The 15,136-nt window shown below is 45.6% G+C and overlaps 1 protein-coding gene across 2 annotated transcripts in view; it reads right to left on the bottom strand.

Annotated features, from left to right (window-relative positions):
- Nucleotides 1-15,136, bottom strand: part of LOC133111018 (leucine-rich repeat-containing protein 28-like) — a 28,486-nt gene that overhangs the window by 7,690 nt on the left and 5,660 nt on the right. For both annotated transcript variants that reach the window (XM_061221150.1, XM_061221151.1), the window contains 4 exons: nt 14,472-14,509; nt 12,230-12,367; nt 3,017-3,223; nt 294-396 (listed from right to left, as the gene is read on the bottom strand). In XM_061221150.1, coding sequence (XP_061077134.1) covers nt 294-396; nt 3,017-3,223; nt 12,230-12,367; nt 14,472-14,509 — 486 coding nt within the window. The remainder of the gene's footprint in view (nt 1-293; nt 397-3,016; nt 3,224-12,229; nt 12,368-14,471; nt 14,510-15,136) is intronic.

Raw genomic sequence — 15,136 nt, 5'->3', positions numbered from 1 at the left:
GGTACAATCGAGCCAACCAAGAGGAACAGGTTTTGCACTTATTTGAGAGTATTTTATAGGTTCCAACACACCACACAAGCTCAGCAAAAGCGCAGAAAAGCATTTGAATCCAAAACAACTACATATTTCACCCAGGTCTACCAAAGACACACAACCTGAAAGAGACAGGGGAAGAGGGACTAGAGGAGAGAAGGAGCTGAAAAGCAAAAAGCAAGGACAGGAAAGAAAGAGAGTGGGAAGGGAAAGGAGAACAAGGAGAGGGGGAGCGAGGAGAAGACGGCGCGATCGCTCACCCGCTGCAGCCGATCACCTTGCTGTAAAGGGAGGACGGGAGGCCCTTCAGGTGAACGTTGTTGTCGACGAAGACGAACTGCAGGGCCCGCGAGCGCCCTAGATCTGACAGAGACGCCCCCCATCATCAGTCAGCGGCCCCCGGCTCCATCCACTCCTGCACTACTCAACCACTACTACCGCTCTACTCCAAGAATGATTAACCTCCGGTCTGACACCAGCCATCTGCCTCCTCTCAGACAGGCGGTTATAATGAAAGACAAATCTCTTCGGACCGACTGACTCATGTTCAACTGCTGTTCACACGGAACCCTTCTCCACTTTGGCCTGCAAAGTTCTCGATTCAATATCGGCTACTACCAGGAACAGTGTGGAAGCTGTGGAATTCTTCTTCATGGTTATTATTACAGATGCATTCCACTTCGTAGCTGTGTAAAATCATGACCGTGTGCATGCTGTGTAAATTATTGCACAGAAACACAACAGCAAAGCCCCCACAAGAGAAGATATGTCCTTTGAGAAAACCTCAGCCTTGTGTGCACTGTCAACACCCCAAACAGCCCCAGGAAAAATGACTGCTGCCCACAAGAGCATTCTTTCCATCTCAATAATAATTATAATAATAATAATAATAATAACACTTTATTTTAAGGCCTGCTTATGAACTATATATGAACCATTAGTAAATAGCATTTAACCATTAAACTGTTTGAGAGAGACAGTAAGTATAATTAGTTCCTGAACATATATTAACATTATATAAATACATTAACAGCATCTGTCATGTAGATCAACTTATTGTTTCTAAGCAGACCTTACATTCAAGTCTTACCAACCCAATCAGAAAAATAATAGTGTAGCCTAATTTCAATCACACTGCCCAACAATTGTAATTAGTGTCCCATTACATGCTAATGGTTTAAACTCAGGGTTTTTCTGGCCTGGGAGTTTGCCATGAAGACCCCATCTTATGCGTTTTTCCTTTTCATAGTGAACTGCTCTGGAGGGATTTCACAGTAATTTTAGAGACAGAGGAGCCCCCACTTACATTTCATTACATTTTACATTTTTGTCATTCGGCAGACGCTTTTAATCCAAAGCGACTTACAAGTGCATAGGTTCTACCACAAGTCAAAGCATCACATCCAGAACTAGGAAAATACACATGGAATGCTGTTCCAAACATATAGTCGTCATCATAAGAGCAATTTCTTTTCTTTTTTTTGGGGGGGGGGGTTAGACGAGGATAGGGATATCAGAAAGGAGGGGCGGGGGAAATCAGGAGGGAGGACTGAGGTAGAGTTTGAAAAGGTACTTAGCCTAAATGAGGAACAGCAGGACCCCAATACTCTGCCAGCACCCATCCTCCGCAGCAGGGGGGTGTCTGCTGGAGCCTGGGGAACCACTGGCACCCTGAGCTTCTCTGAGCTCCCGTACGGGGGTCCAGACCAGACTCAAACCCTCGATCCGGACAGATTCAGGATTCCTGGATCAGCTGCACCATCCAGTTTCAGCGAATGACGACTACGTTCGTTTCAGACCTGATTGGAGCTATAAGCTGTATGTATACATGAAAAATATGACTATATACTAAGAATATCTACTGTATGCACATCCCAGCTGCACAAACAAAGATCAGTCTGTGTATGTTCTGTGAACACTGCACCGTATTCAGGATTACATGATATGATGCCTTTTTATCACCTCAAGGTTTGTTCCACGTGTTCCCTAGACACAATAATTTATTTAGTGAAAAAAAAAGAAATTGTCCACAGAAATCAGCTCCCTCCAAATAACAGCCGTTCTGTTTCAAAGCCCATAAAAATCTAAATGACAAGCTTATCTCCGTTTCCTCCGGAAGGCAGATTCCTCTTTGTTTCAAAATTGGGGGCACTTGCTTACACATTTTCATACCCCTTGAAAGAATTCTTTTTGGCGGTGTTTACAGGGCTGGCTCATCGGAGGATTACCCGTGCCAAAAAGAGAACACACCCCAGAGAGACTAGCAGTTCTTTCCTCCCAGGTAAACTGTGTTTTAGTCCTTTCCAACAACCCCAACTGCTTTTCTTCTCAAATAGTTGGAAGGGGGGTAATGTTTGTAAGGGGGGGGTAAAACCAGGGTCAGCAGAACAACATAGGACAGTGTTTTTTATCTCCATCCTCCATAGGGGAGGGGGAGTAGGCTACAAATATAGAAAATATCAGAGAAAATGGCGACAATGCTATCCACCTTAATAGATGTGTAAAATGCTTTGTAGTAAATCATCTGTGGTGAACTGTGCTATATTGATGTAAATCTTATTCATTGGTTGTTTATTTGATTGTTAGTTTGATGGTTATTTGATCACTTGATTCACTGGTAAATTGGTTGACTGGTTGATTGATTGGATAATTGATTGGTTGATTAGTTGATTTATTAGTTGATTTATTGACTGGTTTGATGATTGATGGACTGGTTTGATTGAGTGATTGGTTAGCTGATTGATTGATTGGCTGGTTAGATGATTGCTTGATTGGTTGGCTATTTGATTGATTGGTTAGCTGACTGATTGATTGGTTAGCTGATAGATTGATTGGTTAGCTGACAGAGTGATTGGTTAGCTGATAGATTGATTGGTTAGCTGATAGATTGATTGATTGATTGATTAATTCGCTGATAGATGTATTGCTTGGTTAGCTGATAGATTGACTGAGTGACCGCCCACCCCCCCGGCCCCGGGCTCACCCAGCGGGAGGGTTGCCAGGCGGTTGGCGGCCATGGACAGCTCGTTGAGGCTGTGCAGCTGGCCGAGCTGGCGGGGCAGGCAGCTCAGGCCGTTGCGGTCGGCGGTCAGGCACTGCAGTGACCGGCACTGGTGCAGCCGCGCTGGGAGCATGGTCAGCTGGTTCATGGACACGTCCAGCGTCTCCAAGTCCCTCAGCTCCCCGATCTCTGGAACGGACACAAACAGCACAGAGGCCCTTACTCAGGGAGACAGGCAAAAAAAATACAGTGCACACACAGAGAAGAAGGTGCACTTTATTGAACCCCGTGGGGTAATTTGTCTTCTGCATTTGTGACCCATCCTAGTTACTTATGAGCAGTGGGCACAGTGCTGCACCCAGGGAGCAATGTGGGGTTAAGGGCCTTGCTCCAGTCCAATAGCTGTGCTGTGGCCATACCGAGGCTTGAACCACGAACCTTCCTTAGCCACTATGCTACAGGCTGCCCCAAAGAGATGAAAAAACTGTTACTTAATAAGTAGTTATTTACCTGACGCTTTTATCCAAAGCGACTTACAGTTGATTAGAATAATCAGGGGACAATCCCCCCTGGAGCAATGCGGGATTAAGGGCCTTGCTCACAATATACTTGTGATATATGTGCATAGCTGGCAGTTTTAAAAGCTGTATATTTACTGAATTGGTCCATTTACTCCAGGGCACATCAGTACTCCAGCTGGGAAACTTCTGGGTTGCTGAGTCAAAAGTTACAAGTCCAGTCAGACAACAGACAGAGGTACAGATGTGCAAGGCACAAACAGACAGGCAGGGAGAACGACAGACGCGCTGTGAAAACACGGCTCGTGAAGCCGGGCTGGTGGTGTGAGAACGGGCACGCCCTGAATTTATTGTTTTTTTGGGGGATTTTTTACATTTCTGTTTACACCTTTCCCCCATTGCATTTATTTTATCACCATATACCTTTATTTCATTCTGGAAGAGGGAGGGTTGGAAAGGGAGACTTACTTCCTAAAATGCCTTTGAAAAGACTGGATAACTGTCGCGCAAAATGCATACGTGCATAAGTCTTGATTCACAGAGAGAGAAAGAGTGGCGGGGAGAGAAAGAGAAGTGAGTGAGAAAGAGAGAGAGAAGCAAAGAGAGAGTGACTGGAGTGCTGAGATGGACAAAGCCACTATAGAGGACTCTGACATCAGCCTCCTCTGCCAGTCAGAAGTCAATGAGATTTTTTGGGGGGGAAATGTATTTATGACCCAGGGGGCGTGGTTTTGACGTCAGGAAAAAACAGTGCTACTGTGAGTCCGGGGTGCTGATCTGAGATCAGTGATAAACAAAACCAGGTGCCCTGGATCAGCACAGCAACGCTCAGAGGTACTGGGTAATGTTCTCCCACCGACAGGAGTGCCCTTTGTGGCTTCCTCTATTGACCTGACCAGGGATTCCCAAGAAATACCTACTTAACAAGCGGATACTGAATACATTTACAGTGACCCATTCATCCCTTATTAAAATGTAGTCTGACTCACTGTACAATTTAAACAGTTGAAATGGGTCAGTAATTAGAGCAGTGAGTGTAACATAAGCAGCATTAAATATGACTAGTCTGGTGACGCAGTCTGTAAAGCAACTGGCTCTCAAGCCATACAAGCCTACAAGTACCCTCTGTGGTTGGGGTTAGATCCCGTACCATAGCACTTTCTGGACCGTGATCCCATTTCCATCTCCAACCCTCTCTGCCTTCTCCTTTTCTGAATAAAATAAAAAGTATGAAAGGAGGGTTGACCATTTGCTGTCTAAAAAAGTAGATGGCAAATTAACGTACATGGAAAGTGCATTGTATACACCATTTCATCTCATAAACCACCATAACACTTTCCATGACCACCAGTGGATCCCTTTGACCGACAGCTTTGGACCCGAGGTCAGATTATAGACTTCACAGCACAATTCATTTCTCTGTTATACTTTCTGGTCCGCAGGCAGGAAGGAAATTGGAAGACGCTGTCCCAGCATCCCTTGAAAAACCTCCAGACCCCACCTTCACCCAGTGCCCTCTCAGACAACCCGGGCCACAGAGCCGGGGGGGGGGGGGGGGGGGGGACCAGGGGCCACGCTCAGCTTTGACAACTCCACTGATGTACTGCCTACACACAGGGCCCCTGGGGGCCCACAGCACACTCAGCTGTAACAGGGCCCTCTATTTATGTGACTTCCAGGGGCGGAGTAGTGGAGCGGGGGGGGCTCCATCACTATGCCCCCTTTTAACAGAAAGACGAGAACCAGAACCGTGTCAGAAAACATCATCCTCTACATGAACAATAAAATAAGAATAATAAACTGTGTGGGGGGGAAAAAAGCCCTGGGTTAGGACAACTGCAAAGCGAATGTGTCACACATTCGAACACACACGCACACACACACGTGTCTGCAAAGGTGCATGGCGAACATAACACGCTGTATACATTTATTCGCTTTAAAGCCACCATACTGTACTGGTTTATTGCCTTAATGTTGTAAAAGTGTAACAAAGACATCACCATGCATTATGTTTGTTGCTGAGGACGGACCAAACAGGCTGTTCTGTTCATTAATATTTTTGCTCTTTGTGTTAGGGGCCCTAGGAGAGAGGAGCCCAGGGGGGTAGGAATGTGTGGAACAAAGTGCAACTTCCTGTGTCATAAGCGCCTCTATTTCTGACCGTCAGCACCAAACGCCTGGTGCCAGAGGTTAATATGCATATTTCACAGGCATATAAATGTTCCACAGTGCAGTGATATTAGTGTATCACCAAAGGGCCAGGCCGCTTGGCTTAGGCAGAATATTCTGCTGCGGTCCTCCTAGCAAGGTGTGATCTGTATTGACCTGAATGTGGATCTGCTACAAAGATAAATTATTTCACATTAATAATGACTGATTCAGCTCGAGGAATTTCTACTTGCTGATTAGCTTTTAGTACTACGTCGAAACTTCCAAAATCATGTTTTACAGATGCGTGAAAATGTGAATTAATGTATGAACTGTTTAAGGAGGAGCTAACTCAGCATGCCCATTGCTTTTATTGTGGCATTGTTTGCACAACAGCGGACAACATCGCCTAGAAAGCTTTTCACTAATCTTGGATTTGAACACCATGCAAAAGATTGCGGGTGGAATAACAGCGAATCCCTTTCCGCTCTGAATTATGGGGACATTTGTCTCCAGCTTACAGCTCGTATTTGGGCCACGGTTTCAGAAGATAAACACCACTCCAAGCTATAACGCGCTCGGGATAAGCGGAGAAACAATTGGAACTTGAATTAAAACACAAAACGTGAGACGGAAAAAAAAACCCGAGAGAGGTTGAAATGAAACTGTGTTACGCGCTGCATAAACGCGGATCTTATCTCATCTGCTCCGCTATGCTGTTGTTGCGCGGTCTTGCTCGTTTCCATGCGCGTCGGCCTCCAGCAATACTGTTTTGTTATCGTTCTTAAACTGTTATACGACGTGCGCACAAAGAGGCCTCAATTAAAATACAGGAAAACATTACACACTCAGCACATGAATAGTTGTTTTATCTGAAGAGAAGCTGCAGCAAGTCCATTAGCATATATGCTAGGAGTCAGAATAAGACACCTTTGTTCAAATACTAAACCACTTATGCAATGTTTACGCCCAAAGATTTCCTCCAGCTCTCGTAAACTGGGTTTCAGTTCATTATGAATAATCATAAGAGCAGAAATATGGATGCATAATAAAGCATTGTCTGGGGGATAATCAAGGCCAGCATATAAGCCCTACCTAAAAGCTAAAGAACAGGGTTGTTGAGATCATTTAAATTTCTCCAAACTCCTGATCCGTTTGTCTTTCTTGCCTTGAGGAAGAAATAGACTTCAACTTCAGTTGCAATTCAGAAATAAGCCTACAAAACTTCCACCAGCAATTTACAAGGTTAAAAAAAATCTTTACACGAGATTTAACATGGCCGTAAATGTTCATTATTATATATATCACCTGCAGAGCTACTAATGTAAATTACACCCCATTCTTAACCCCTCATGACCTAGTTATGTCATTTTAGACGCAGAATGGCAACTTTCCTCGAAATAGTAATTACTCTTGACAGACATCAACCTAGAAAAATAACAAGAAGTGGTCTTTAAAATCCGTTTTGGTTAGGCTGCTCGGTTTCTGCATTGCAGTCTGGGTTCACAGTTGTGTGTTTTGTGAAAGAGTGACTGCTGCTTCTGGTATAAGGGCTTTGGTGTGCTGAGTCAAGGGGGGGAGGGGGGTCTGTGTGCAAAGTACGGATGGAGGAGGGTAAATGTTTGTGGATACAAGCTCGCACAGGAAGTGTGGATACACACAACAGGCGAGACAGACCCGAAATGCCACACTGATACAAAAATTAAGAAAAAAAACCTCCCAGTCTTTGCCTGCTTCACCAATGAGCTTCTATATCAAACTAAATACACAGTATATGAGCATGAGCTAGTTTTTTCCCCATCATATATATATATTGAGCACAGATACATACATTTACAATTATATAAGCTACCTCTTTGACAAACACATACAAGGCTGGGTGGGGTAGGTAGGAATAAAGTGGTCTTCTCATTTCGTTTCATTTTAGCAAGTCCAGATTTGTTCCTCGTCATATTTTATAAATGCTACAGAAGATGTATATCTTTGAGACTGCGTGCACAGACCCCAGAAGGAATACTGGACTGCTTCAACCAGGTCCAACGCAAGGACAAGTAGTCACTGTACACTGTGCAGAGTAATAGCTTCTTCTCATGGACCAGTTCTCGCTTAAACGCTGTGCTTGAATGGTTGTACACATGTTTTAAAAACATGTTTTTTTTCCACATAAAGCCAAAAGCTGGGCCATAATTGCATCTGATTAAAAAAAACACTTGTTCCATAGAAATACGGAAACGTTGCACGCGAGGTTGGGACCGCAGAAACACTTCAATGCGAGAGATGGTCGGCTGGAGAAGGGATTCAGGGCTTGAAATGATGTGTGACGATTGAAATAATTCAAAATGAAACCTGTCGGGTTTGCAAATAAATTCTTGCTGGCTTGGAAATGTAACCAGTAAAGGAAAACAGCAACATTTGTTTTCAACAGCAGAATGTTTTCTTTGGGACTCAGGGGCCCGCTCAGAGTACCCAATGTTACAAACTTGCCATCAGATTTAGAGACCTTTTCCCTGAGAAGTCAATATCATTTTTTAATGTCTCAGAGCAAAGAAAAAAACAAAAAACAAATGTGCAGTCTATGAAGTTTGACAAATGAAGGAAAGATGAAGGAAATAAGTTACATTTCCCTCCAATTTCAATTTATGTCTGACCCCCAATTTATCTGTAAAAAATCTACTTCTGAGCTGTAAACACTGGCAGAACTGCGGTCTTGAGCAGGAAATGGAGGGACTGAGCAGATAATGGGGGGATTCAGCAGAGAATTGAGGGATCGAGCAGGGAATGTGGAGACTGAACAGAGAATGGAAAGATTGAGCAGGGATTGGAGGGCTTGAGCAGGGAAAGGAGGGACGAAGCAGGAAATGGAGTGATTGAGCTGGGAATGAAGCGATTGAGCAGGGATGGAGTGATTGAGCAGGGATGGAGTGATTGAGCAGGGAATGGAGGGCTTGAGCAGGGAATGGAAGGCTTTAGTAGGTTCAAGGTCGGTGAGCAGTTAGTCACAGGCTGGGAATCACACTTTGAGATTTCACAGCAACAACTGGAAAAAAATGCGCTCATTCCCATCACCGAGGGTCAGTGGTGGTATGAGCGAATGGCGATGGAGATTTCCTGTGTGGCCAAAAGGAAAAAAGGAGACGGAGAATGGCAGCTATGGATGCAGCCATTGGCCACTGGAGAGTGGGCGGAATCCTGACCCTTCTGTTTGTTTATGACGGTCTCCAAAGGTGCGGAAAACCACTCCAGGTTTGTGCTTTAACGGCCTGCAAATTTGCCTTCTGCCTCAACTGCAAGCTTCTCACACAAAGGACTCCATTTGCTCTTCATAAGCAGGTCTTTTTTGGAAGCCCTGACTGTGGAAATGTCACCCTAGACCTCAGACAGGGAGGGGACAGGAAGGTGGTTTTCACAGCAAAACTGTAAGAAAATAACGCAGAAGCACCTGCAATCGAAAAAATGAATTATCTGAAATGTCGAGCTAGACAGGTTGTCGCCCTGTGGGAAATGACCAAGCTCTGAATTAACTGGAAAGACCAACATACAAACATCCCACTCACCCTCAGCTATCCTTTCCCGAGATTGCTGGCAGGTACTCTGTAGTTACTGAAAATTAGCTGTTATTATTTTGTCAATACTCAACTTCAAACCTACAATTTCTTACCTAAGACACACATTTCCCTGGATCAACGTAAATGAGCACACCCTGTACAGCAAGCATGAGGAGTTTAAGGAACGCAAGGAAATGCCGTGTTCAGAAGCACAGCTTCAGGCCCTACTCTCAGGTCAGTTCTGCTCACCAGAGACGGCCAGTCTCCATTCGTTACGTTACGTTATTGGCATTTGGCAGACGCTCTTATGCAGAGCGACGTACAGTTGAATAGACTAAGCAGGAGACAATCTTCCCCTGCAGCAATGCAGGGTTAAGGGCCTTGCTCAAGGGCCCAACGGCTGTGCGGATCTTATTGTGCCTACACCGGGATTAGAACCACCGACCTTGCGTGTCACAGTCCCAGTCATATACCTTAACCACTACGCTACAGGCCGGCCCAAAGCAGTGAACTTCACAGAACTTAAACGAGGGGTTATAAGAGCTTAAAGCAAGTGTCCAAATCTTGTTACCATATGACAGATATCATGAAATCTTCTGATCTTCTGATAAACAGAGGGTTGAAAACCAGCAGATCTCAGCCCTCGAGGACCACGATTTGAAGAACAGGACCGATCGGTGCAGTGACAAGAATTCCACCAGGTGGCAGTAGTTGATGTCCCATTGCTTCGACATCCCTTGCCTGGTCGAGGTCCAAGGGGGGTGCTGACAGATGCTACGTCTTTACACTCAGCATAGCTGAGAGAGAGGTCGTAGCACTTGAGAAGAGGCAAGCGCACGCTTGTCTATACCCTTCAGAATCAATAGCTGAATCAAATGCAGCAACAAGCTGGAGGAGACCAGCCCATTGATCAGGTGACAGAGGAAGGCCACGGATGCCCGCAAAGGAGCGACTCACCTAAAGGAGTCGCTGTTGAGCAGTGAGATCGGAAGGATAGCCTAGCCTACCCTGGGCATCCGTAGCCTGGACTGTGGCTTTAGTTGGACATCGTCTGGGACGCCATTACATAGCAATTTTAATTTACTTTTGGGGACCAGTAAAGCCTCGATGACGATGACAAAAAAGCATGACGCTGAAATAGAGTAGCAGGCTCAGAATTAGAGTTGTTTTAAATAAAAGACAACAGTGAAAGCTAAATATAAAGAGGGGAGCAGACTCCCAAGTCTCCAGGCAGACCAGGGTGGGGTGGAGTGGGAGGGGGGGGCAGGAATGGGAGAGCGTATGCCAAATCGAGGAACACAGTGCGAGTGAACGAATGGGGGGGGGGGCTGTACGTCGATCACGGCCTCTTACCATCTCCCTAACCAGGCCTGTCCTGTGAAAACAACACCACACTCCCCTCTGACACACAAACCCCCCCTCTCCCTTCCTCTGCCTATTTTTGCTTGCTGTTACTAAATTAGGAAGCCGGAGAGCTGCGTTTCAGTGGGGAGGAGGCGGGGTGGGAGAGAGGGGGAGTCGGGGCGGGAGCTGGCAGGGCTGGACGCAGAGGGGACCGAACCGGATCCGCGTTTTGGCCGGTGTCGAGCCCGGTGAGGCCAGCGCGGCCGAGATCGTAAAAAGAGGCGTCGGAGTCACAGAAATAGAAGCGCAGAAAAAAAGAGTCCCGGACTCCTGGCCAAAAACCCTGAGAGACCCAACAAACAAACAGAGCCTTTCATGCCCTGCCAGGGGGAATAGGAAGCCGCCACTCGACGGGGCCCGTGAGGAGCCCTGTCGGACTCGCCTCCCCCGCTCCTCGGCTGCGTGGGGTGCGGCGGCTAGCAGCGGAGCTGCCCGTGGGACTCAGTTTAAAGGCGTGCCCGTTTAAAGGCGTGCCCGTTTAAAGGCGGGCCAGTTTAAAGGAGGGCCTGTTTAAAGGAGGGCCTGTTTAAAGGAGGGCCCGTTTAAAGGCGGGCGTACACTGATTCCACTTGTGGCCACCCGATTGTTATTTTCAGATCGGGACATTACATTATTGGCATTTGGCAGACGCTCTTATCCAGAGCGACGTACAGTTAATTAGACTAAGCAGGAGACAATCCTCCCCTGGAGCAATGCAGGGTTAAGGGCCTTGCTCAAGGGCCCAACGGCTGTGCGGATCTTATTGTGGCTACACCGGGATTAGAACCACCAACCTTGCGTATCCCAGTCCTGCACCTTAACCACTACGCTACAGGCCGCCCACTTCATCTTAAAAGTTTTTTCTGATCGGTCGGGAGCCTGTTTAGTCTACGCTATCAATCCGATCAGTTGTCACAATCATACCTCACAGAGAGTGAGAGAGCTGTTTCAAAACCAAGCTTGAGGTGTTTTTTTCAGCAGAGAAAGCAAGGAAAAAGAGAGTGAAGGAAGTCAAACAGAGGGGGGGCGGTGTCTACAGTCACTCTAATAAAGGCGGTTTGAGCCTCAATGGAGCGAGGGAGGAGGAGGGGAGTGATGAGAGGACAGAGGGGAAAGAGGGAGAGGCGAGAGAGAGACTGCGAGGGCAATCCGTAACCTAGTGGCCAAGGCAGAGGTCACCAACCCTGGTCCTGGAGAGCTACTGGGTCTGCTGGTTTTTGTTTTCAGCACCCTGTTGAGACCCAGGTAACCAGGTGAGGTGAGTTAGCGGTATAATCATCCGCACTAATTGATTAATTAAGTGCAGAGCAACAGCGAAAACCAGCAGACCCAGTAGCTCTCCAGGACCAGGGTTGGTGACCTCTGGGCGAAGGTATACGACCAGGACCTGAAAGATTGGTGGTTCAAGCCCCGGTGTTGCCACGCTAAGATCCGCACAGCTGTCGGGGGGGATTGCCCGTGCCTAGTCTAATCAACCGTCTCTCTGGACAAAAGCGTCAGCGAAATAACAAATAAGGAGAGAAAGAAGAGATGAAAGAGCAGACCGTAGAGAAGGGAGCGAAAGGGAGCGGAGGTAAGGGAGCCGCGGGAGGGAGACGCACCTGCAGGCAGGGTTTTCAGCCGGTTGTTGGCCAGCCTCAGGTGACGCAGCGAGCTCAGCTGGCTGATCTCAGGACAGATGACCCGCAGAGCGTTGTCGCTCAGGTCCAGAGACTGGAGCTTCGCCAGGTCACACACAGCTGGGGGTGGCGGGAGACGCGTCAAACAAACACACTGCCAAGAAGACACCTTACACTCAAATGCTGCAAATATGCCTGTGTAGGCACAATGTGGGCACAATTCAAGGCTACATATGATCACACCCAATGCAATGAAAACAGAAATAGTGATGATTGCATTAGAAATTATGATTGTTTCGGGATTCAAATGTTTTATAAACTGATTCATACATCAACCCATGGCAAGAGCCTCCATTGTCTTATATTTGATGTACTGTCATTAAAAACACAGCAATTTATATATCTTTTGGAAGATTTGTTTTGGCTATGTATTGTAGAGTTTCCGCTAAAGATACTCAGTGGTCACTTTATTAGGTATTTATTAGACATTTTTTAGACTTTTAGACTTGGTTATTTGCGTTACGGTCACCTTCCTGTAACAAGGTGTTTCTGTCCACAGAACTGCTGCTCACTGGATGTTTTTTTTTTCTTTTAGAGACTGTTGTGCGTGAAAATCCAAGGAGATTAGCAGTTTCTCAGATACTCAAACCATCCTGTCTGGCACCATCAATCATTCCATGGTCACGAATCACATTTTTTCCCCATTCTGATGGTTGATATGAACGTTAACTGAAGCTCCTGACCTGTATCTGCACGATTTTATGCACTGTTGCCACGTGATTGGCTGATTCGATAATCGCATGAATAAGTGAGTGTACAGATGTTCCTAATAAAGTGCTCAGTGAGTGTAAATTATAACAACTAGAAAACAGTACATTTATAGTTTCATACTGGCATGGACAACCCGTGAAATTCATAGGCTTGCTGATGCCAATACGTAAGCGCATAGGTTTGCTTGCACTGAAGAAACAAAATGCCGTTTCTTGGTATATTTTTAACACTTATTTCCTCTCGTGCCCTTCCATTTAAAGGTGTAAAAGGGGTGCGATATGTTCACTGTGTGAAATTATTTCTTCCTTGGGGGACAGGTACTCTTTGTGTTCTCTTGGGTAGGTTGTAGCATGCATATTCCAAGGTAGCAAAGGTGTTAAATGGAGGCCGTCAGCGACTGACACAGAACTCGTGCTGTAGAATGAGTTTTTATAAATCACGATGCATCGCGAGGCCAGGTGCGATTTTTCCTGTAGCCTACAAGCCATACGGTAAAGCTTGGGTGAGGGGAAAAAGACCATGGAGCAGTCAGCATTGCAAAGCGCAACACTTATTATTTATTATGGACAGCATGAGCATAATGCAACAACCTGCAAACTCTCACACCAACAGACTCTTGGACTGTTTTCAAAGTGGTTTGTGCTTTCTTGAGTGTTGATAACTCTGAAATTGTGTGTGTTAGACACGCACATCTCCGGTTTGCAAGTTTAGCATGTAACACAAAACATAGTTTTGTGAAATTGGGTGTTGAATCGGGTGTTGAATAGTTAGAAACTATTGCTTGTAGGAGAACGGAATTATTCTGGTGCCAGTGTTTGATAGTCTTCATTCCCTCTTAATTCGTTTTTAAAGTGATTACAAACATTAAAATTACCTTATCGTAAGTCTTTATATTGCATAAATAATGCAAATTTGTGCAGAAAAATAGGTACATGTGGATTCTAAACTGAGCTGCAGGTGGTGTAACAGCAGAACTAATCCTTCCCCGTTGTGAAAAATACATTAATAAATAAATACAAAATTGTCTATTTTGATGTTTAAGTGCAAACACTGGCTTTAGATTCTTTTGGGCATGGGGGTTGTTTCTTTTTAATTCAAATGTTGTTTCCCTCGCCAAATGATAAGAAAGGCGAGTGGCAGATGCAAAGCACTTAAGCGTCTTATCGTTTTTGTTAGTCTGGTTACTCAAGTGAGTGAGTAACGGCCCACACTGCTTTGCTCCCACTGTTGCTCTGGGCAAACACAGGTCTCCTAAGCTTGATATCAGTCAAGGACAGCGATAACCTTAATCTTCTGCTAATTAAAAGACGAGGGAGCGAGTACCTCCGCGCAATTCGCATAGCCTTTCTAATGGAGACACCCACGCGGTCGGCTCCTCGGATGTACTCGCTCGAAGGATTCAGCAAAAGGTCAGGTAATGCACATAAAGCACACGAAATGAAATCCTCATTACCTTCAGGCACGGTCACCATGCTGTTGGAGCGCAGGTACCTTCACAGGGGAAAGGGAAGCACAGAAACATTAAAAATGTCGTCTCGTTTAGTTTGCACTGACAGGAGATAACGTACAGTATTTGTTGGGAGTATACATTAACGATCACTGTGTATCTCTCGGCCTTTCTTCTCCTCTCTCACTCTCTTCCCATCTAAATCTCTCTCTCCCCCTCTGTCTAAGATGAGATACTTCAGACGCTCCAAGATGCTTTAGGTCTACTGTTTTTCACTGGAATAGAAACACTGTGGTATGTTGGAAGCAGTCCCAGACAATGTGATCAAACAATGGCACAAACAAGGAGAAATTCCTCAGTGCTCTGAAATCTGCTAGGCATTGAACTACAACAAGTGCCTCTTAAATTGCTTGTCACTGTGAATTTACAAGCAAAGCAACAGCATGCACTCTGTCCTGGCCCAGGTGGTTTTGATGACTGTCAGAGGAACGGGTTTTACGACTGAGTATATTGCGATCCCTAGTGGACATCCGGCAAATTGCACATCTCCAGGACCACAATACCAATCACAGCCAAGGCCACGATGTATGATGAAATATTGAAAACCACATTTCAAAATAATGATTTTCTTTCTATGGTTTGAAATTAAACAGTCATCTTTTACAGAAGAA

Source organism: Conger conger, chromosome 15 (genome assembly GCF_963514075.1).
Source record: "Conger conger chromosome 15, fConCon1.1, whole genome shotgun sequence".
NCBI lineage: Eukaryota > Metazoa > Chordata > Actinopteri > Anguilliformes > Congridae > Conger > Conger conger.
Note: the sequence above shows the minus strand (reverse complement) of the source record. Positions and strands in the feature narration are given on the sequence as shown.